The 23,884-nt window shown below is 36.5% G+C and overlaps 1 protein-coding gene across 2 annotated transcripts in view; it reads right to left on the reverse strand.

The window, feature by feature from the left end:
• Positions 1-8,212: 8,212 nt before the first annotated feature.
• PGM5 (phosphoglucomutase 5) overlaps positions 8,213-23,884 on the reverse strand; it is a 212,719-nt gene continuing 197,047 nt past the window's right edge. For both annotated transcript variants that reach the window (XM_074280735.1, XM_074280734.1), the window contains one exon: positions 8,213-9,736. In XM_074280735.1, coding sequence (XP_074136836.1) covers positions 9,647-9,736 — 90 coding nt within the window. In that variant the 3' untranslated portion in view covers positions 8,213-9,646. The remainder of the gene's footprint in view (positions 9,737-23,884) is intronic.

Here is a 23,884-nt window from a genome sequence, read left to right on the forward strand (position 1 = left end):
TGGGAAAACTGGAAATTAGTATGGCAGAAACTAGGCATGGACCCACATTTAACACCACATACTAAGATAAGATCAAAATGGGTCCAAGATTTAGGCATAAAGAATGAAATCATAAATATATTGGAGGAACATGGGATAGTTTACCTCTCAGACTTGTGGAGGAGGAAGGAGTTTGTGTCCAAAGGAGAACTAGAGACCATTACTGATCACAAAATAGAAAATTTTGATTACACCAAATTAAAAAGTTTGTGCACAAACAAAACTAATGCAGACAAGATTAGAAGGGAAGTAACAAATTGGGAAAACATTTTTACAGTTAAAGGTTCTGATAAAGACCTCATCTCCAAAATATACAGAGAATTGACTTTAATTTATAAGAAATCAAGCCATTTTCCAAATTGGTCAAAGGATATGAACAGACAATTTTCAGATGATGAAATTAAAACTATTTCCACTCATATGAAAGAGTGTTCCAAATCACTATTGATCAGAGAAATGCAAATTAAGACATTACACACCTGTCAGATTGGCTAAGATGACAGGAACAAATAACGATGAATGTTGGAGGGTCTGTGGGAAAACTGGGACACTGATGCATTGTTGGTGGAGTTGTGAAAGAATCCAACCTTTCTGGAGAACAATCTGGAACTATGCCCAAAAAGTTATCAAAATGTGCATACCCTTTGACCCAGCAGTGCTACTACTGGGCTTATATCCCAAGGAAATACTAAAGAAGGGAAAGGGACCTGTCTGTGCCAAAATGTTTGTGGCAGCCCTTTTCATAGTGGCTAGAAGCTGGAAGATGAATGGATGTCCATAAATTGGAGAATGGTTGGGTAAATTATGGTATATGAATGTTATGGAATATTATTGTTCTGTAAGAAATGATCAACTGGAGGAATACAAAGAGGCTTGGAGAGACTTACAGCAACTGATACTGAGTGAAATGAGCAGAACTAGGAGATCATTAGACACTTCAACAACAATACTGTATGAGGATGTATTCTGATGGAAGTGGATATCTTCAACATAGAGAAGATCTAATCCAATTCCAATTGATCAATGATGGACAGAATCAGCCACACCCAGAGAAGGAACACTGGGAAATGAGTGTAAACTGCATTTTTTAATTTTCTTCCCAGGTTTTTTTACCTTCTGAATCCAATTCTTCCTTTTCAACAACAACAAAAATTCGGTTCTGCTCATATATATTGTATCTAGGATAAACTATAACATATTTAATATGTATGGGAATGCCTGCCAACTAGTGGAGGGGGTGGAGGGAAGGAGGTGAAAAACTAGGAACAGAAGGGAGTACAAGGGATAATGTTATAAAAAAAAATTTACCTATGCATATGTACTGTCAAAGTAAATGCTATAATTATAAAAATTAATAAAAAACAAAATTAAAAAAATTAAAAAAAAAGAAAAGATAGGTATGATCTTAAAGCTTGAGGTGATGGTCCATCCAAAAATGAAATACACAAGGCACAAAAATGATCACTTCTAATGTCTGATGGAGAGGAGCTTCTCATCCAAGTACCAGTTAAACTAAATATTCACTTAGGGCTCTTTCAACTTTTACTCTCTCTAGTTCTAGTTCCAACTTCCTAGAAGATGGGGTTGGTTTTTTTCCTTTTAGTAAATTTCTCACAGAAATTCTTACAAAAGTACATAATCATGGGCACTAAATACAGTATTCTGTATGAACAGATAGACTAGATTAATCTAGAAGATATTTTGGCAGGCAAATAGGTAATACATGTTGGAGGGTGAAGAGTGGACATTGGACATTAACAAATCCTCAGAAGTCCTACTCCACAAGAAATCCCATTTCTTGCCGTTTCCCATGGCAAGCCTATAGCTTGTCATGATTAGTATTTAAGTAACTGAAAAAAGTCAATAGGTAGGAGGAAACAACTTGAAATTCTAAAACAAGAGTTGATTGAAGTCACCAACTCCACAAAAGTACAACCAATTTGAGAAAGATGTTTATGAATACAACTTCTATAAACTCTTTGAGGATGAGATCTATCTTTTATTTTTGTCATCATATTTTCAATGCCCTATCCATATAAGGCATTTGGTTTGAACTTTTGCTGTCTTCCAAAGAGCATGATAGATCTTCGTTCAAAGGAGATAAGTGTTAACTAGAACTGAAGCTTTTATTGAATTTCTGATATGTTCTGTGGCTAGTGTTCCATAATCTAAATTGAAACAAGGTAACTCCACTTGAACTTTAAAATGAAAAACAGGATAAAAGATTAGATGCCATTTGGTGTTTGGCAAACTCTAAAAGACAACTTTGGGGAATGAAATGAACTTGTCATTCCATACACTTAAATGACAGTGATGCTATTCAGTTGTGTACAATTCTTCATGACACCACTTGGGTTTTTCTTGACAAAGATAATGGAATAGTTTGTAATTTCTTTCTCCAGCTCGTTTTAGCGATGAGGAAACTGAGGATAGCAGAATTAAGTTAACTTGCTTACACAGGTTGGTCATTTGAATTCACAAAGATGAGTTCTGATTTCAGAATAAGCACTCCGTATTCACTTAAAATTGACTCCGTATGAGAAGAAAATGAAATGTAGCATATTCAGATCTTCTCAAAGGCAATTATCTTCCACTATATCAGTGGTTCTTATTCTGGGGTTCATGAATTTTTTTAAATAGTAGACAGAGGCAAAGTTTTTTTTTAAATGTTCCAGAGAAGTTCTCAATTTATTCCAACTATTTTGTTTGTTACATATTTTTAAATTTTTTTATTTATTATTATAACTTTTTATTGACAGAACATATGCATGGATAATTTTTTTTACAACATTATCCCTTGCACTCACTTCTGTTCCAACTTTTCCCTTCCCTCCCTCAACTCCCTCCCCTAGATGACAGGCAGTCTTATACATGTTAAATATGTTATAGTATATCCTATATACAATATATATGTGCAGAACTGTACAATTCTCTTGTTGCACAGGAAGAATTGGATTCAGAAAGTAAAAATAAGCTGGGAAGAAAAACAAAAATGCAAACAGTTCACACTCACTTCCCAGTGTTCCTTCCCTGATTATAGCTGATTCTGTCTATCATTAGATCTTCTCTTTGTTGAACATATCCACTTCCATCAGAATACATCTTCATACAGTATTATTGTTGTAATGATCTCCTGGTTCTGCTCATTTCACTCAGCATCAGTTCATGTAAGTCTTTCCAAGCCCCTCTGTATTCATCCTGCTCGTCATTTCTTACAGAACAGTAATATTCCATAACATTCATATACCATAATTTACCCAACCATTCTCCAATTGAAGGGCATCCATTCATTTTCCAGTTTTTAGACACTATGAAAAGGGCTGCCACAAACATTTTGGCACATACAGGTACCTTTCCCTTCTTTAGTATCTCTTTGGGATATAAGCCCAGTAGTAACATTGCTGGATCAAAGGATATGCACAGTTTGATAACGTTTTTGGGCATAATTCCAGATTTCTCTCCAGAATGGTTGGATTTGTTCACATCTCCACCAACAATGCATCAGTGTCCCACTTTTCCTGCATCCCCTCCAACATTCATCATTATTTTTTCCTGTCATCTTAGCCATTCTGATAGATGTGTAGTGGTATCTCAGAGTTGTCTTAATTTGCATTTCTCTGATCAGTAGTGATTTGGAACACCCTTTCATGTGTGTAGAAATACTTTTAATTTCGTCATCTGAAAATTGTTCATATCCTTTGACCATTTATCAATTGGAGAATGGCTTGATTTCTTATAAATTAGAGTCAACTCGGGGGCGGAGCCAAGATGGCGGAGAAGATACATGCCACTGTGTAAGCTCCTTTCTTCCCTCACAACGAACTAGATTTAATCAGCCTCAGAAATAGCGTTGGACTGATAGAATCCACAAGGACTGGAAGCACGACTTACCAGCTGAAGAGAATCTGGAGTTTCAGCAGGAAAGGTCAGCTCCCAGGGGAGGAAGAAGAGAGGCCAGCGCAGACGGTGGGGTAGGGGCACACTGCGCTGGTCGCACTGGGGAGGGCTCTTGGATCAGAGAATCCACTGACATAAAAGAATCTGGCACAGGCTGTTAGCTCTTCTCTGCTTATAAAACAGCAGTTCAGAGGAGAAATATAAGCCACTTTGAAATTTGAAACTAGATTGGATCTTCCCGGATCCCAGGGGTGACTCAGCAGATCTCGGCACCGGGCTGACATAGGCAACCCAGGCTTTTACCTTGGGGTAGTTAAGAGATTGGAGAGTGGGCAGGGCGGTAACTCATAGTGCCTGGCTCGGCTGGAGGCGGTGGAATGGTAGTCCCAGAGAAGCGGAACCTTTGAACTAGGGACTGCGGTTCCTGGCAGACACTTCCAGTTTGAGCGCAGGGGCTTTTCACATCACCTGGTGCAGACATCCACGCCCCACCGGGACGCATAGGCTAGGCTTTGAGTCGCCTTTACTGTTCAGTCTCAACCTCAAGGAAGCTGCTAAAACACAGCGCCCTCAGGGCACAGCAGTGCTGATCACCTCTGGGGCACTTCCAGGGAGGGGGTGGGGAACTCTCTCCCAGAGCTCTCTCTTAGCTCAGGCGCTAGAACGGCTGCATCCATCCTGTCTGGGAGGAAGCTGTTAAAGAAATAAATAAATAATTTCCTACCCCAGGGACAGACCCCAAAAGATTTTTTAAGTATGAGCAAGAAGCCCCAAAAAAACATAGATTCCTTCTACACAGAGAAAGAGCGGGTATCCAACCCTGAGGAAGTTAACAGCAGAGAGTCAGCAGATAACAACCTAAAGGGGAATGATTCCTGCCCCCCATCACATAACTCTCTCCATGAAAAGAAGATTAAAAAGTTAAGAGAGTTTGAAGAAAAATGGGGAAAGGAAAGGGAAGCTATGATAGAGAATAACAACGTTCTGAAATTGGAGTTGGAAAAAAATAAAGAATTCACAGGAGATGCAGGGAAACAAAATTAGTGAATTAGAAAAGGTAAAAAAAAATCACAGGAAAATAGGATTTCTGAATTGGAGAAGATAAAAAAGTCCCAAGAAAATAGGATTTCTGAATTGGAAAAAGAAAATAATTCTCAAAAAAAAAATTAGGGAAATGGAAAAAAATTCAATAGAGCAAAATAATTCATTTAAAAACTCAATTGGGCATTTACAAAAAGAACTAAAAACTGTGAAAGAAGAAAATAACTCCTTAAAAGTCAGGATGGAACAAATAGAAATGAATGATTCACAGAGAACCCAAGAATCAGTCAAACAAAACAAAAAAAATGAGAAGTTGGAGAACGTCAAATACTTACTGGGAAAATCTATAGACCTGGAAAATAGATCTAGGAGAGATAATCTGCGGATCATTGGACTTTCCAAAAACTATGACCAAAAAAAGAGCCTAGATTCTATTTTACAGGAAATTATCAAAGAGAACTGTCCAGAGATAATAAAAACAGAGGGGAAAGTAGATGTTGAAAGAATTCATCGAACTCCTTCTGAAATAGACCCTAAAAAAACAATACCACGGAATATTGTGGCTAAGCTGCAGAATTACCACACAAAGGAGAAAATCCTGCAAGCAGCTAGAAAAAAACAATTTAAATACCAAGGTGCCACAATAAGGGTCACACAAGATCTGGCTGCCTCCACATTAAAAGATAGAAGGGCCTGGAACCTGATATTCTGAAAGGCAAAAGATCAAGGATTGCAACCAAGAATAAACTACCCAGCTAAGTTTAGCATCTTTTTCCATGGAAGAAGATGGTCATTCAATGAAATAGAGGAATTCCATATGTTTCTAAATTAGAGTCAACTCTCTATATATTGTGGAAGTGAGGCCTTTATCAGAACCTTTAACTGTAAAAATGTGTTCCCAGTTTGTTGGTTCCATTCTAATCTTGTTTGCATTAGTTTTGTTTGTACAAAGACTTTTTAATTTGATATAATCAAAATTTTCTGTTTTGTGATCAATAATGATCTCTAGTTCTTCTTTGGACATAAAATCCTTCCTCCTCCACAAGTCTGAGAGGTAAACTCTCCTTTCTACCATACTAATTTCCAGTTTCCCCAGCAGTTTTTGTCAAATAATGAATTCTTATCCCAAAAGTTGGTATCTTTGGGTTTATTAAACACTAGATTGCTATAGTTGTTCACTATTTTGTCCTGGGAACCTAATTTATTCCACTGACCAAATAATTATTTTATAGCCAATACCAAATGGTTTTGTTGACTGCTGCTTTATAATATAGTTTTAGATCAGGTACAGCTAGGCCACCTTCATTTGATTTTTTTTTCATTAATTCCCTTGAAATTCTTGACCTTTTGTTCTTCCATTTTGTTGTCATTTTTTTTAAGTCACTGAAATAGTTTTTTAGGATTCTGATTGTTATAGCACAAAATAAATAGATTAGTTTAGGGAGTATTGTCATCTTTTTTATATTCACTCGGCCTATCCAAGAGCACTTAATATTTTTCCAATTATTTAAATCTGACTTTATTTGTGTGAAAAGTGTTTTGTAATTTTGCTCATATAATTCCTGACTTTCCTTTGGTAGATAGATTCCCGAATATTTTAGGCTATCGTCAATTATTTTGAATGGAATTTCTCTTTATACCTCTTGCTGTTGGATTTTGTTGATGATATATAAAAATGCTGAGGATTTATGTGGATTTATTTTGCATCCTGCCACTTTGCTAAAGTTGTGAATTATTTCTAATAGCTTTTTAGTAGAATCTCTGGAGTTCTCTAAGTATACTATCATATCATCTGCAAACAGTGATAATTTGGTTTCTTCATTACCTACTCTAATTCCTTTAATCTCTTTTTCAATTCTTAGTGCCAAGGCTAGCATTTCTAATACAATATTGAATAATAATAGTGATAGTGGATAATTTTGTTTCACTCCTGATCTTATTGGGAATGGTTCCAGTTCATCCCCATTACATATGATGCTTACTGATGGTTTTTAATAGATGGTCTTGACTCTTTTAAGGAAAAGTCCCTTTATTCCTAGACTCTCACGTGTTTTTAATAGGAATAGATGTTGGATTTTTATAAAATGCTTTTTCTGCATCTATCGAGATGATCATTTGTTTTTTGTTAATTTGGTTATTGATATAGTCAATTATACTAATAGTTTTCCTGATATTGAACTAACCTTGCATTCCTAGTATAAATCCTACTTGGTCATAGTGTATTATCCTGGGGATGATTTTCTGTAATCTTTTTGCTAATATTTTATTTAAGATTTAGCATCAATATTCATTAGGGAGATTGGCCTATAATTTTCTTTCTCTGTTTTCAACCTACCTGGTATCAGTACCATGTCTGTGTCATAAAAGGAATTTTTTAGGACTCCTTCAATCCCTATTTTTTCAAATAGTTTATATAGCACTGGAGTTAATTGTTCCTTAAATGTTTGGTGGAATTCACATATAAATCCATCTAGTCCTGGGGACTTTTTCTTAGGGAGTTGATTAATAGCTTGTTATATTTCTTTTTCTAAGATGGATTGTTTAACCAATTTACATCTTCCTCTGTTAATCTGGGCAAGCTATATTTTTGAAAGTATTCTTCCATGTGATTTAAGTTATTGAATTTTATTGGCATAAATTTGGGCAAAGTAACTCCTAATTATTTCTTTAATTTCTTCTTCATCACTGGCGGGTTCTCCCTTTTCATTTTAAAGACATTTTTGTTGGGTCTGCTGAGTGTGAGCTGCCTTCTGTACTCTCACTGCCTGCTGTGCTCTTCCTGCCTGCCTCCCTTCAGTCTATGCCTGATCTAAACCTCCCCACCCATAAGCAAAAATGACCTTTTCTTGCGAATTGTGAGGATTTCATCTGTTGGTAATTGTTTGTAGTTTTTTTCAGTCTGGCTATAATTCAGAGGCCTTGTCATAAAATAAAGTATTCTGAGAGAAAAGACAGAGCTTAAATAGATGTGTGTGTCTTCCCCATCATCTTGGCTGGAAGTCTCATGAATTTTTAAAAACACTTTTTCATAACTGTAATTCAATATAAATGATTTGCTTTATATTCCTCTGTATTTTATTTTATGCATTTAGAAATATTATTTTGAAAAGGCATCTGTTATCTTCACTAGACTTCTAGAGGGTCCATCACACAAGAAAGGATAAAAAATTCTTTTTAAAGTATCACTTTGAGAAATGGTAGTGGAAAAATTCACAACTAGATGTAGACTGAAATATAGCATTCCAATTTTAATTAACTACTAAATATCATTGTGAATTTTGACAGCAGCATACATAGAAAACAGGAAAAGTTTTACTTCTTGGGGACATTTTCCCAATTGAGCTCACTTTCACCATAGTCATAAGATTTTGCCATATAATCAGACTACACCAGGCTATCTCAATAAGTGAGTTCATGAATGTGTTTCCCAAGGAAGCAAAACATATGCAAATAAGTCTCATGCATAAGATTTTTGTGTTTCTTGTGGAATACAGAGGCATGTCACTATAACTGCAGTATCCTTTCCCCAGTGAAGAAAGCAAGATGTGTCCATCTGTTTTCCACCTTTTTACAAGGGTTTCCTGGGCTCTTTTTCTATCCCAGGGTCTATAAATGAATCAAGTGTCACTCTTAGCAGCCATTTCATGCCTTAGTATTGGTTCTGTATTCTCTTTAGCTCTTATCAGGGGGAAGGTGAGACAGACACACTCCTGAGGGATATGCTATTCAGCATAATCAACAAGTTAGTGTACTTTGGGGGATTTTGATCTCCCAGGATGACTCAACACAAACACGTGTCCTATGATCCTGTGCTAAACATGTGGGACATGTTCAAAGCTTGGGAGAATTAAATATGCCTATTCCCATATAGATTTTCCAATGAAAAGTTTCTTCTCATGGCCAACAAATGAATGATTTGTAAACTTCGGAGAACTTTGGTATTTCAACCAAAATTCTCATTTCTTTCCATTCTTTTGAAAGTAAATAGTTAGATACCCCACTGATATGTACTTAGAAGAGTACAAATATGTTTGAGAGGAAGCTTTGGTGGGGATTCAAGAAGAAGATAGGAAGAAAAGAATTGATGGGAACAGGCAGATGGAGATCAGTGGGGCTTATGAAAAGAGTCTGCTTTTTCCATATAATCTGCTATAGACACTGGAATCCTCCTCCAAATTATTGAGCTCCAGTTGCCCTGAATACCTATTTCTAGTTGCCCCAGGGACTCTGTGGTTTTTAAATTTAATACCCTCCATACTGGCACTTCTTTTACTCTCTCTCTCCTTAATTATGAATGTTTTGTCATGCTGAACTAGTATAAAACAAATAGGGTACTCAACTTGTTTCTCAACTCACTTCTTTTCTCCTTGTGAGTGCTGATATCTAGAGATGGAAAAGGGGGGAAGTTTAATTGTTTATTGTGAACTACTTATGAGGGAAGATCTGAAAAGATATTGCAGCTCTAATAGACTATTAAATACATAATTGCATAAGTGAGCTAATGCAATTGGCTAAGACTGAATTGAAATTGAAGTTTTCTTTTCCCACTCATCTCATTTCCCCTCCCAACAACAAAATACCATTTCAAAGGTATATAAGACACAAATAGGTAGCAAGAAGGCATCAGCAAAGGCAGTTCTCCCTCTTGATACTCTCTTGTGACCTTAGTTCAGGTGATGACAGTAGGTCCCCGACGACCAGTTCTCTCATGGATTTGGGAAATTTTCAAGGCAATAGCTATGAGAGGACTCAGCACAGCCTGAAATGGGGAAAAAACAAAACAAAACATGGTAAACAAAGTTGTATTCATACTTATTTTGTAAGAAAATAGCTAGGTTATACAGGCTTGTAAAGGGCTGAAACTCTTGAGTTAATGGACTGAAGTTGGGAAACTTAAGGCTAATTACCGATTGGACAATACTCTATAAGAATATGCTTGGAAAATGGCCTTTCCCCCTATTCTGTGCTGGCCCAATCATTTGGTGTATACAGAGAATTGTAGGAGGGACTAGGGTGTGGAGTAAGACTAGCCAGAGTCACTTCTGAGTGGTTGATGAAGAGGTGAGGTCATGGAGATCCTGCACATCCATTCCCTTCATGTCTACTGCTCAAGACCAAGAATAAAGACTTTTGCTTATCCTGACTCCGGCTGATTCTAAGGTATCCAGGGTGCTAATGTGGTCATCACATTTGGTGCTCAACATGGGACCATGAACCCTAGTTTCACTGAAGAAGTCCTCGGAGACAAAGAAATAGGGTGAGTATTTTAATAGGCAAACTTTGTAACCTTTTCTAGCTGAAATGGGGCAGATATTAGGAAAATATTCTCCCCCCAGCCCCACCCCTGCCCCAAAATGTCAATATAGAAAGCATACTTAAGTTGATCAAGGGACAAGACTTAATTATAACTTGGTTGCAGATTGCTAGACACTTGGATACATTAGAACACATGTCCCCTTGGTTCTTAAAGGAAGAAGATATAGGACAACAAGTAGGAGAGCAACTATGTGATACTACAATGATAAAGGTCCTGGTTCAATTTCCAAGGAAACATTCTATATATACAACATAATACAGTTGGCCTTAAAGAATTCTGCAAGTAATAGAAAAAAGAAAAATTTTAAGAACAGCCAGATGAGGAAGTGTAAGGAAAAAGAGGAAGACAATGAACAGATTAAAAGCAATATTACTAGAGGGCATGTAGAGTTAAGGGAGGATGAAGGGCGTGGTGAAGGGTGTGGTGATTCTCTCTCTGACCAGGCAGCTTCAACTCCGCCTAAACCAGAACTGGTTATTATACGCCCCCATCAACTTCACCTTCCAGGATGGAGGGAGGAGTAGTAGTGGGAGGGGCAGTGATACCACCAGCAATCACCCCCTTTTATGACTAGATTGCAAAAGGCACTACTTAAAGAAATAGAAGAAGGGCAGGATTTAGCTGATTTTAAAATCTGAATGTATCCTTTGATTCAACAGTTTAACTCTTCAGGTCAAGAAAGTAGAAGATACACTCCTTTTGATATAGAAATGCTCAAAGACTTGAAAAAGGCTTGCACTCTTTATGGGGCTACATCAGCTCATGTTAAGATGTTATTACAGAATTTGGCTTATGAAGTCTTAACCTCTAGGGATTGGAAATCTCTAGCAAGGACATGCTTAGAACCTGGACAAAACTTCTTGTGGTTTTCTGAATATAGTGAGCTTATATAGGATACAAGCCCAACAAAATAGTCATAGTGGAGTTAATCCTATGACCAATCCTATGACCTATGACCAATTAACAGGTGTAGGTTCTTATGCAGATATTTCAGTGCAGATTAATTACCCCAGAACAGCATATGAGTAAATTGCTGCTGCTACTATCAAAGCATGGTCTTTTCTACTCAGTAAAAAATGACAAGGGAGAGTTTTCACAAAAATTGCACAAGAGACAAATGAACCCTTTGCTGATTTTGTGGGACATTTTCAGACAGCTGTAATACAAACTAATGGTGAAAATGCAGTAACAGACATTTTGATAAGGCATAACTTGCTAAAGAAAATGCTAATGTAGGGGTAGCTAGGTGGTGCAGTGGATAGAGCACCAGCCTTGAATTCAGAAGGACCTGAGTTCAAATCTGTGTGACCCTGGGCAAGTCACTTAACCCCAGCCTCAAAAAAAATGCTAATGAGATTTGCAGAAGGATTATACTCTTAGTATAACACAAGGATGCTCCTTTAGAGGATCATAAGATGCTGTGCCATAGTGGGCACAAATACCTTTTATAGCCAGGCTACGATGCAGAATTCCCAAGATCTGAACATGGGAAGATAGTATCCCTTTTAGCAAGGGATTTCAAGAGACTCCTCAATGCTTTCAATGTGGTAAAGTAGAGCATCTGAAAGCTCAATGATGGCATAGAGACAGAGTGAGAAAACAGGGTGGGAGAACAAGACCCAATACCCCATGTCCAAAATGCAACAGAGGCTTCCATTGGGCATCAGAATGAAGACTGATTCAGGGAAACAGGATGAGGGGCCCAGCTCCAGGGCCCAAGACAAAAAAAAATACTTGGGGCATGATAGCAGCCGATGGTACACCCAGAGAGTTCCTAGAAGTTCAGTACCCAGACATGACCAATCAGCCAGGAAGCAATCTGATGAGAGAAAGGGATTACAATTGGGGAGAATAGAGTATGCAGCTGGGACAACTGAGATACCCCCTGGAGAGGTGAAATCTGTTCCTCTCCAGCCTATGGATCCCTTGCCTCTGGCAGAGTAGGCTTGACCATTTCACCTCTTGAGAGTACTTACAAAACAGTGTTCATCCATACACTGATGTGGGAAACTAGGGAATGTGTAGATAATATCCCAGTCACTAATACAGGTAGACAATGTGTGACTTATCAACCAGGAGAAGCAGTAGCATCAGGTTTACTGATACAGACTCCTAATAAGCAATCTTCAAGCAACAAAATCCAGGAATATACTGGACAGCAGTTGTGACAGCTGACCAAACTATGCTCACTATCTATATAAATGGCATAACATTAGAAGGATTGGTAGATACAGGTGCAGATTGTACAGTCATTAGAGGTGCCAACTGGCCCAGTCACTGGCCAAAGATTAAGGCAGACACCTACATGTCTGGCGTAGGAGGATCAATAGCAGTTAAAGTTAGTGCTACCTCTTTGAGATGGATATTTGAAGGTGAAACAGGAGTTTTTATTCTTTTTATAGTTAAAAAATTCCCCATCAATAAAGAGACATTTTACAACAAAACATGAGTACTTTGGTTTTTTAGGAAGGGCTGCTGTTGAAGGCCTGCCAACACTTTCATCTGTTCCTAGCCAATGAAAAACTGATACACCAGTGTGGATAGAACAGTGGCCCTTTCAAAGATAAAATTCAGGCCTTATTAGATATAGTACAGGAGCAACTTGAACAAGGACACTTACAACCTTCTCTAAGTCCTTGGAATTCCCCAGTATTTCTAAGAAAGAAATCTGGAAAATGGAGGATGTTGGCTTATTTGCCAAATGGAAAGATTGTAGGATTTCAAAACCCTCAGGAATCACTGGATTCTCTGAGACATGATATGACTGTTGTAGGACTTGAAAACCTTCAGGACTCATTGGATTCTCTAACACATAAAAAGACTGTTGCAGGACTTCAAAAACTTGTGGGCATCATTAGATTCCCTGACATGTGAAGCAATGGACAATAGATTGGTTTTGGACTATCTCTTGGCTGCTAAAGAAGGCGTATGTGTAACCGTTGTTTATATACTCTCCTAGGACTTTTAGAAATCTTTTACAAAACCATGTTGATTTATATTGTTTGTTATATCTACTAGCATGTACAATTCATGTTTGTTACACCACATTGAGCCTGCACTGGCTGTGGGGAGTCATCACTAATAGCCTGTGTGTTATTGCTATGTGCTTGTGTAATATCTTCCATGCTGATGGGTTTGTGCATACTTGTTTCTAATAAGATCTTTCAGCCCAGAAACCCAGTAGCAATCCCCACTTCCCTTTCGTGCTTTTCATCTCCCTTCCTGAGATGTCAGAGAGGGCATGGTTACCTCCTTTTCAGTGTTTTTACCTCCTTTCCTGAGAAGTCAGGGAGGCTGTGATTACCTCCTTTTGGGGGTTCTCACCTCCCTGAGAATTCAGGGATGGCATGACCACCTGTGTTCTAAAACAGAAGAAAACAGGAGATGTAAGGGGCTGAATGAAACTCTTGAGTTAATGCACTGATGTCAGACAACCGAGCACTTAAGGCTAATTACCAATGGGACAATACTCTATAAGAATATGTTTAGAAAATGGCTCTTCCCACTATTCTGTGCTGGCCCAATCATTTGGTGTATACAGAGAATTGTAGGAGGGACTAGGGTGTGGAGTAAGACTAGCCAGAGTCACTTCTGGGTGGTTAATGAAGAGGTGAGGTCATGGAGATCCTGCACATCCATTCCCTTCACGTCTACCACTAAAGACCAAGAATAAAGACCAAGGACTTTTGCTTATCCTGACTCCGGCTGATTCTAAGGTGTCCAGGGTGCTAACGCGGTCATCACACAGGCTGGGCAGCAAGATGGCACAGTCAATAACATACTGGAGCTGGAGTAAGAAAGATCTGAGTTTTTGTAAATTAACAGCTGTGTGACTTTGAGGAAGTCACTTAACCTCTGTGTCAGTATCTTCATTTGTAAAATAAAGATAATAGGTTGGAATAACAGCATACAGATATGGTATTGAAAGGGTAAGCTAGAATACTTTGGTGGATCTATCAGGTCTAGCAGACTTTAACTATTCCTTCTCACTATGTAATGCTGGCTTTAGGCTAAATTAATATGTAGCCCAAAGTCAAGAAAGGAAGGCAGGTTGGATGGCTAAGACTTTAAGCATAAGCAGAAGACAAGAGATTCAGGAATACAAATCAGAATCCTAGCTTCAAGTAATTTAAGGCTAGTCATGAGCACTGGCATTGGCTGAATGATATTAAGAGCCTAGGACACCAACTCTTGAGGGCAGAGACCCTATAACAATACAGGGCTTCTGTCATGGAAGTGGGTCATTCAGCAGCTTTCTATTCTAGTTGGTTCATCTTAATAATTAAATTCTAAAAAAGTTGTTTCTTCCTTTGGCATCCAAGAAGCCTGTTTACTGGAGTTAGGAATAGAGTGACATCTACAAGTAAGCAATTTGTCTTTCAAAAGATGATATATGGTAAGTGCTTTGACTAACAGTTTATTTAAGGAAGAGGCAGCTGAGTTCAAATTCAGCCTCAGACTTTGACAAATAGATCTACTGAAGAAGAAATTTTTCATTAATTACATCTTGGACACTTCTGAAAGTATCTAAGACACAACTTTGAGAATCTGCACAAAACTCTCTAGCTACCTCATCTTACCTCATCTTATTAAGCCTACTTGTGCAAAAGCCCAATGGGATGTAAGTTTTCATTTCCTAAAGAAATTGTTTTATTTGCAACAAGAAGAAAGTGCAAAATCATGCTATGGCAACAATAGTTATCTACAGAACTATACTATACTAACTACAGAAAAAAAAATAGAGTTGAATAATATGACTTATTTGTTTTAAATGATGATGCTTCAATTGACTTTAATTCAATCAACATTTATTTAGCATCTGCTATTTATGAGTAATACCCTCAATTCTAGACATATAAAAAAAGAAAATGAATTTACATCCCATTGGGCTTTAGGAAAAGTAGGTTTAATAAAAGGAAGGTAAGAGAGTATGACTTATAATTTTGGGAAATTTTAGTACAAAGTATATATACACCAGGACATGGATTGAAGAATTATTGCTAAACAGCTAATATGTAAATTCCTATAGGATCTGGGGTTTTAATAATATGGCATAATTTTCATAAAATTTGATTTAAAGAAATATAATTATTGGAGTAACAATTCCATGAATGTTTCACCAGCTTAAAATATAAAAATGATTTTTAAAATTTAACCTATTACATAATCATGGATTTACTAAAGAATCATTTTTTTCATAGTAGAATCTGGAGGAACTTTAGAGAATATTTTGTCTAACTCCCTTATTTTATATGTAATTGAAGATATGGGAAAAATAAATAACTTGACCAAGGTCAAATGGGTAATAATGAGGGACAGAGCCAGAATTCAAACTCTGATCTAATTCTAAGTTTGGTGCTCCTATACAAGCACTACCTGTTGGAATTAAATTTGATTACCTCTAAGAACACTTTAAATGGTTTGGTTGCAAATTACTAAGTACTAATTACTTGGTTGCAGATTTCGATTATTCACAGGGGCTCTTCCTTAAAGTTTTCTGTCCATTTGCCCATATATTCTTTGTAACTATGTTTTCTTTGTCCTTAGGTATCCTTAAATCACTGATCAACTGAATATTAACAAAAATTTTTAAAAACTGCAAATCTCCTAAAAGAAACCAAGAATTTAAAAAAGTGATTTAACTCCATGAGTGCAAAAATACTCTACAAAATGCTCTTTTATAAATTCAAAAAAATAGGGAGAGAGAAGTTCTATCTTGAGACAGCATCTTAAAAAAATCAATTTCTAGGACTGCTTCACATCTTTTTCAAAGTCCTTTAAATTCCTTCTAACATCTCTAAAAATACAAATGGAATTTTATTTTTTGTGGAATTTGCCACTTAGGCTCTTTTGGAGGACTGCTTCCCGGCAGTTAACCAGAAATACTCTATGGGCAACACATCAGTTTTGGTGCTCAATATACTGAGTGTAGATAATGCTTTACTTTAGTGAAAGGTTATCCTAAGGCTGCATTGAAACAAGCCATTCTTCACTTCACATCTTCCCCACCTTCTGAATCTCTTTCCTTTGCTCAATGGGATAATACCATTCAATGAACAGTAAAGTAGATTTGGACCATGAGAAGTATGACAATCTATTTCTTAGGCTGCCCTAAATTCAATTTCAGTGAAAAACTCAAACAGTAAATCCTAAATATTTCATAACTCTTCTATAAAAGGAAGAAATATTACAATAATAATTAATCACATTTATGTTGTGAGAACCAAATAATATAACACATGTAATGAGCCCCAAAGGAGCCCAAAGATATTACTTTATTTTTATAACACCATACAGATGCTAGCAATTATTATTACACAATGGCTTAAGGTTTGCAAAGCATTTTTATTTTTTAAAAAATGTCTCTATGAGTTAGTATAAATCTCATTATTATTCATCATACTAATTTTTTCATATGATGAAACTGAAGCAGGTTAAGCCAGTAAATTTGAACTCGAGATTCAAAACCAGGTCGCTCCATTTTTATAGCACTATTACCTTGTAAGAGGGAAAATTTTCCATCATCAACTAAAAATGTCAAAGCATTGTGAAAACATTTAAGTATTATCTTGACCTAGGATCGAGGTATCCAAATTACCAGGACATTGGGCACCTGGCATCGTATGCTAGGCATTTATGTACTGTCAATAAAATTATTATCAATGAAAGGAACCCATTTCCTTGTCCAGTCAACTATCTAAGAAGCTGAAAAGAGAAGAACAAGCAAAACAAATAGACTTGTTTATACACCTTCCATAAATAAAAGGACACTTGAATTGAAATTGGGTGACTAGAGTTCTAATATAGGCCTTGGCATTCATAAGCTCTGTGACTCTGAAAACATCTCCCCACCTCTCCAACTTTCAGTTTTCTCAAATTTAAAATGAGATTAGATTAGTCCTGCTCTAAATCTCTTTATCTTATGTAGCTAAACCTGAGATTCTTTTCAGCAGTCTTAAGGGAACCAATGAAAATCACCCTAAAGATTCTTTTCCAGTGAAGTTCTTCAATTGCAATAGAAATCTTTGTTCATTAAGAGTAATTTTTCCTAAAACTTACTATGTGAAGTAAAAGTTTAAAAAACCAAATTTTATAGCTATTGAACCATATAACAGGATGAATCTAACAATGACTTTTTAGAAGACTTTCCAAAAAAATCACATTTTGGTAGAATAACAGCAATAAGAACAGCCACCATTTATCTAGCACTGTTTTCAGAAGGCTTAAGGTCTAATAGAGGCAACAACATGAAAACAGCAGTGTACACACAAAATGTTTTAAAAAATATCATTTAATGTACACATAAAGTGTTTTAAAATATTCTCATTAGATTCTCACAACTTTGCAAGGTGCTACTAATTATCCCCATTTTTACAGATAAGGAGATTGAGGCAAGTAGAGGTCAAATACTCTATCCAGTATCACATACAACTACTAAGTATCTGATTTGAATCCAGGTCTTTTTGACTCCAGGTTCAGTGCTCTATTCATTAAGACAACTAGCTGAATGCTTTAAGTGTTGCTTCTCAGAAGAGTTCAGTAAAAAGGGCAATTTATTACTTATTAAATGCTAAGGGACTAGCACTATCTAGATAAAATTTTCAGGGGGTAATGAACTCTTTCTGTCACACTTGTTTATGGAGGACCCTGGACTATCTAAAGACAGTAAAAAGTAAAGACAGAACAGAGGAAGAATCCTTATTCAGCGGCTCCATATGGGGAGTAACCTGAGGAATCTTCTCAATCAAAGGGAGGTTACAGTGGGTGTAGGTGATTGGGAAATAGCTGGTATCCATCTTCACACTATAAAGAAATATTTATCAAGTTATTATGTGCATGTCCCTGACACTGATACTCAAGCCACACTCTGGAAATGTCAATTTAACCTTGTGATCTTTTCAGCCCATTTGAGCTACTCATAAGCAATGGGAAACCTATGTCCAATTCACATCAGCAGCAAAATGTGAAGTCACATTTTTATAGGCAAGAGAGGAAGGTCAAAAAGTTATAATAAATCTTTTCCCAAATATTCATCCAACATGAGTGGCTGACAAGTAAAAACCCTAAACATTCTCTTCTTCCTCATCCTTTTCCAATGTACCAGGTCTAGACAGAATGAGAAAGAGTGTTAGATCTGAAATCAGAAAACTAGGCTCAAATCAAGACTTTTTGCTTCTTAGGAAAGTCCCTTTCTCCCTTTGGAGACTCAATTTTTGTATTTATATAAATAAGGGGTGGGGGAGTTCCCCCAGACTATATTATCTTGAAGGTCCCTTCCAGCTTCAAATCTTCATTCTATAGATTCCAAGTGATTTGGATTAAAATACAATATGTTAAATGCTTCTCCATACCACTAGAGGGAAACCTAACATACCTGACTTTACTTTTTAAAATGATAATTATGAAATCATAAGATCTCAAAACAGCTCAGTCATGCTTTTTGGCAATGACATATTAAAAAACAATCTAAAGATATCAATTTCATAATAGTTAAAAAGACCTTAGGATAGGGAACCTCCTAAATAAATAAATAAACTTATCAGCAAGTTATAATCTTAGAGAATAAGACTTCAACTCATGATTTCTTGGCTCTGAAGGCAGCTCTCTATTTACCATGCCGCTTTGCTTCCTGTCATGGGAGTAGTGGTGGGTGTAGTGATGTTGAGAGGGGGATCAGGATAGTGTGACTGGTGGGATTAAGGTAATAGTGGTAACAAAAGTTACTTCACATTTGTAGAATTTTTTCAGACATGTTTTTAAGATTTCTCTTACAACAACCTTGTAGGAAATCTATCATTATAAATATCTGCAGTAAAGATAATTCTGCAAATTATTTCTGTATTCTATTCTAATGTTTGAGAATTTTCACTGAAAGAGTTCTCCTTTGTAGCTAATTTAGATCCCTTCTTTCCCAATTTGAATTCTTTCCTCAAAATCTATATTCATTTATTTTGAAGAACATCTAGTAGTATACTTTGTATTCTTGACTACCTTTGTTACCCATTACCTCTTCTAAAGTAAATGAATCAGCTTCTCTAACGTTTCTCATGTCTTACTTACACACACACACACACACACACACACACACACACACACACACACATCAAATGTTGATCTTCTCTACTAGGAAGAAGGGAGGGAGGGAGATTCCTTGGAATTCAAAATGTAACAAATAAATCTAAATATTTTTTAAAGTCTGACAGTTTAACCCTTAAAGTAACATTTATCTTGTCTTTAAAATGGTTTCCAGGGGTGGAGCCAAAATGGCAGAGAAGATACATGCAAACTTCTAAGCTCTCCCTTATCCTCAATACCAAGTATATAATTCAGCCTCAAAAATAACGCTGGACTGGTAAAAATCATGAAGATTAGAAACACAACAACTTGCCAGCTGAAGAGAATCAGGAACTTCATCAGAAAAGGTCTGTAATGAAGGGAGGGGGAAAAGGACCAGCACAGATGGAGAGAGACTAAAGACTATTTTACTGTGCCAATCGGGCTGGGGTTATAAAAGCTACCGAGACAGAGGTTTCTGGCATAGGCTGATAGCTCTACTCTCCTTGCAAAAAAGCAGATCAGCAGAGAAGTCAAGCCACTTAAAAACAAAACAAAACAAACAAACAAAAAAAACCCCACCAGAAACTGTCTATAGCTACCCCAAACCGGAAGTAAGACAGCACAAATGGGGCAAGCCTTCTGCTGTCCAGGGCTTTTCCTTGGGGCAATTAAGAACCTGCAAGGCAGTGGGGGTGACACAGCCCAGGGAAGCCTCTAGTCCCACAGTGGGGGGCTCAGCTTGAGGCAGTGGAACTTCCACAGTAGCAAAACCCCCACAACAGTGACTGTGCTTTCCGGGGCAGAGATACTTCTGGTGTATTTGCCAGTCAGCTGCTATTATCCACAGCCCTATGGGGAGATTTGGCCTGGGGTTGTGATGCTTTCACTGAGGCTCTAGCCTCAGAGCAGTTGCTAGGCTACAAAGCCGGTGTCCTTCACTGGGCACACCTGCAGCCTGGCTCTGAACCACTTCCAGAGGAAGAGGAGAGAACTCTCTCCCAGAGCACTCTTGGACCTTTTCCACACTGTTCACAAGACAGCTGCTTTTCATAATATCTTTGTTCTGTAGCGGAAGCTGGGAACCCCTTAATCAGAAAGCAGACCCCACAAGTTATAAAAAATGAGTAAGAAATTGAAGAGAACGATTGACAGTTTCTGTATAGAAAAAGAGCGGATCTCTAACCCTGAGGAGGCGAACAGCAGATAGTCTCCAGATAATACCCTGAAGGGGAATATTACCTGCCCTCCATCACATAACTCTCTCCTAGAAGAGACTATTAAAGACCTGAAAAGAGAGTTAGAAGATAAATGGGCAAGGGAAAGAGAAGCTATGCTAGAGAGTAACAATGTCCTGAAATTTGAATTGGAAGATAAAGAATTCACAGGAAATGCAGAAAAACAAAATTTGGGAATTGGAAGAGGTTAAAAAATCACAGGAAAGTAGGATTTCTGAATTGGAAAAGATAAAGAATTCTCAAGAAAGTAGAATTTGTGAATTGGAAAAAAAAATAACTCACTAAAAAAAAAAAAATAGTGAAATGGAAAAAAATTCCACAGAGCAAAATAATTCATTTAAAAATTCAATTGGACATATACAAAAAGAACTAAAAAAATGTGAATGAAGAAAATAACTCATTGAAAATCAGGACTGAACAAATAGAAATGAATGATTCAATGAGACACCAAGAATCACTCAAACAAAGTAAAAAAAATGAAAAGCTGGAGAATAACGTCAAATATTTATTGGGAAAATCTATAGACCTGGAAAATAGATCTAGGAGAGATAATATGAGGATCATTGGACTTCCCGAAAATTATGATGAAAAAAAGAGCCTAGATTCTATTTTACAGGAAATCATCAAAGAGAACTGTCCAGAGATAATAGAAACAGAAGGGAAAATAGGCATTAAAAGAATTCATTAAACACCCTGTGAAAAAAACCCTAAAAAAAAAACAAAACAAACAAAAAAAAACTCCATGGAATATTGTGGCTAAGCTGCAGAACTATCAAACTAAGGAAAAAATATTGCAGGCATCCAGGAAAAAACAATTTAAATATCAAGGTGCCACAACAAGGGTCACTCAAGACCTGGCTGCATCCACATTAAAGGATCGAAGGGCCTAGAATCTGATATTCTGAAAGGCAAAAGAACTTGGAATGCAGCCAAGAATAAACTACCCAGCTAAGTTTAGCATTTTCTTCCATGGAAGAAGATGGACATTTAATGAAACAGAGGAATTCCATTTGTTTCTAAGAAAAAAAAAAACAAAACAGATCTAAATAAAAACTTTGATCTCAAAACACAAGACTCAAGAGAAGCAGAAAAAGGTAAAAGGAACTCTTGAGAACTGTATTTCTGTTGTGGATATACAGAAAGCCCACATGTATAATTGGATTTTACTGATATAACATAAAAAAAAGGGAAGTAGAAAGGGAAAGGTATCAGAAAACGGGTAAAGGGGAGATTAAAAAGAAGGAAAATACATCCCAGGAAGAGGCAAAGAAAATTGACCACATCTGAGGGAATTCAGAGATGGGGAAGAACATTGTGTGAATCTTACTCTCATCAGAGTAGGCTCAAAGAATTAATAGTTGACATATTTGTTTTTCAGAGAATTCTCTCTCACCTCATTAAAAGGGGGGAGAGGAAAGGGGAAAAGGAAAAGAGTAATAAGGGAAGGGTACAATAAAGGGGAAGGGATGTAAAAGGAGGAGGGAGGAATACTAAAAAGGGAGGGCTGTGTGATAGGGGCCCATAAGTTTAATACTGGGGAAAGGGTTTAGGGGGGACAAGGGGGGAAAAAAGCATAATCTGGCGATAATATGATGGTAGGAAATATAGAATTAGTAATTTTAACTGTAAATGTGAATGGGAGAAACTTTCCTATTAAGCAGAGATGGATAGCAGACTGGATCAAAGTCAGAACCCTACAATATGTTGCTTACAGGAAACACATTTAAAGCAGGGAGATACTTACAGAGTAAAGGTCAAAGGCTGGAGCAGAATCTATTATGCTTCAAGTGAAGTCAAAAAAGCAGGGATGGTCATCCTTATCTCAGATCAAACAAAAGCAGAAATGGATCAAATTAAAAGAGATAAGGAAGGAAACTATATCCTGCTAAAGGATAGCATAGACAATGAAGCCATATCAATACTAAATATACATGCACCAAATGGTATAGCATCTAACTTCCTAAAGGAGAAGTTAAGAGAATTGTAAGAAGAAATAAACAGCAAAACTATAATAGTGGGAGATCTCAACCTTGCACTCTCAGAACTAGATAAATCAAACCACAAAACAAATAAGAAAGAAATTAAGGAGGTAAATAGAACATTAGAAAAATTAGGTATGATAGATCTTTGGAGAAAACTGAATGGTGATAGAAAGGAGTATACTTTCTTCTCAGCAGTTCATGGAATCTATACAAAAATTGACCATATATTAAAACATAAAGATCTCAAAATTAAATGCAGGAAGGCAGAAATAGTAAATGCTTTCTTCTCAGATCACCATGCAATAAAAACTACATTCAACAAGAAGTTAGGGGCAAAAAGACCAAAAAGTAATTGGAAACTAAATAATCTCATATTAAAGAATGATTGGGAGAAGCAGCAAATTATGGAAACTATTAATAATTTCACCCAAGGTAATGCCAACAATGAGACATCATACCAAAATTTGTGAGATGCAGCTAAAGCAGCAATAAGGGGAAATTTTATATCTTTAGAGGCTTACTTGAATAAAATAGAGAAATAGAAGATCAATGAATTGGGACTGCAACTTAAAAGGCTAGAAAAAGACCAAATTAAAAACCTCAAACCAAATACTAAACTTGAAATTCTAAAATTAAAAGGCAAAATCAATAATATTGAAAGTAAAAAAAAAAAAAACTAAGAGTTGGTTTTATGAAAAAGCCAATAAAATAGATAAACCTTTGGTAAATCTGATCAGAAAAAGGAAAGAGGAAAATTAAATTGTAAGTCTTAAAAATGAAAAGGGGGATCTTTCCACCAATGAAGAGGAAATTAGAGCAATAATGAGTTATTTTGCCCAACTTTATGTCAATAAATTTGATAACTTAAGTGAAAAGGATTTCTACCTCCAAAAATATAGGCTTCCTAGATTAAGAGAGCAGGAAGATTAACAGATCAAATAGATTTACATGTGAATTCTACCAAACGTTTAAAGAACAATTAGCCCCAATATTATATAAACTATTTGAAAAAATAGGGGATGAAGGAGTCCTACCAAACTCCTTTTATGACACAGACATGGTACTAATACCTAAACCAGGTAGGTTGAAAACAGAGAAAGAAAACTATAGACCAATCTCCTTAATGAATATTGATGCTAAAATTTTAAATAAGATATTAGCAAAAAGACTTCAGAAAATCATCCCCAAGATAATACACTATGATCAAGTAGGATTTATACCAAGAATGCAGGGCTGGTTTAATATTAGGAAAACTATTAGTATAATTGAACATATTAATAATCAATTTAACAAAAACCACATGATCACCTCAATAG

This window comes from Sminthopsis crassicaudata, chromosome 1 (assembly GCF_048593235.1).
Source record: "Sminthopsis crassicaudata isolate SCR6 chromosome 1, ASM4859323v1, whole genome shotgun sequence".
In the NCBI taxonomy this organism is placed as follows: Eukaryota; Metazoa; Chordata; class Mammalia; order Dasyuromorphia; family Dasyuridae; genus Sminthopsis; species Sminthopsis crassicaudata.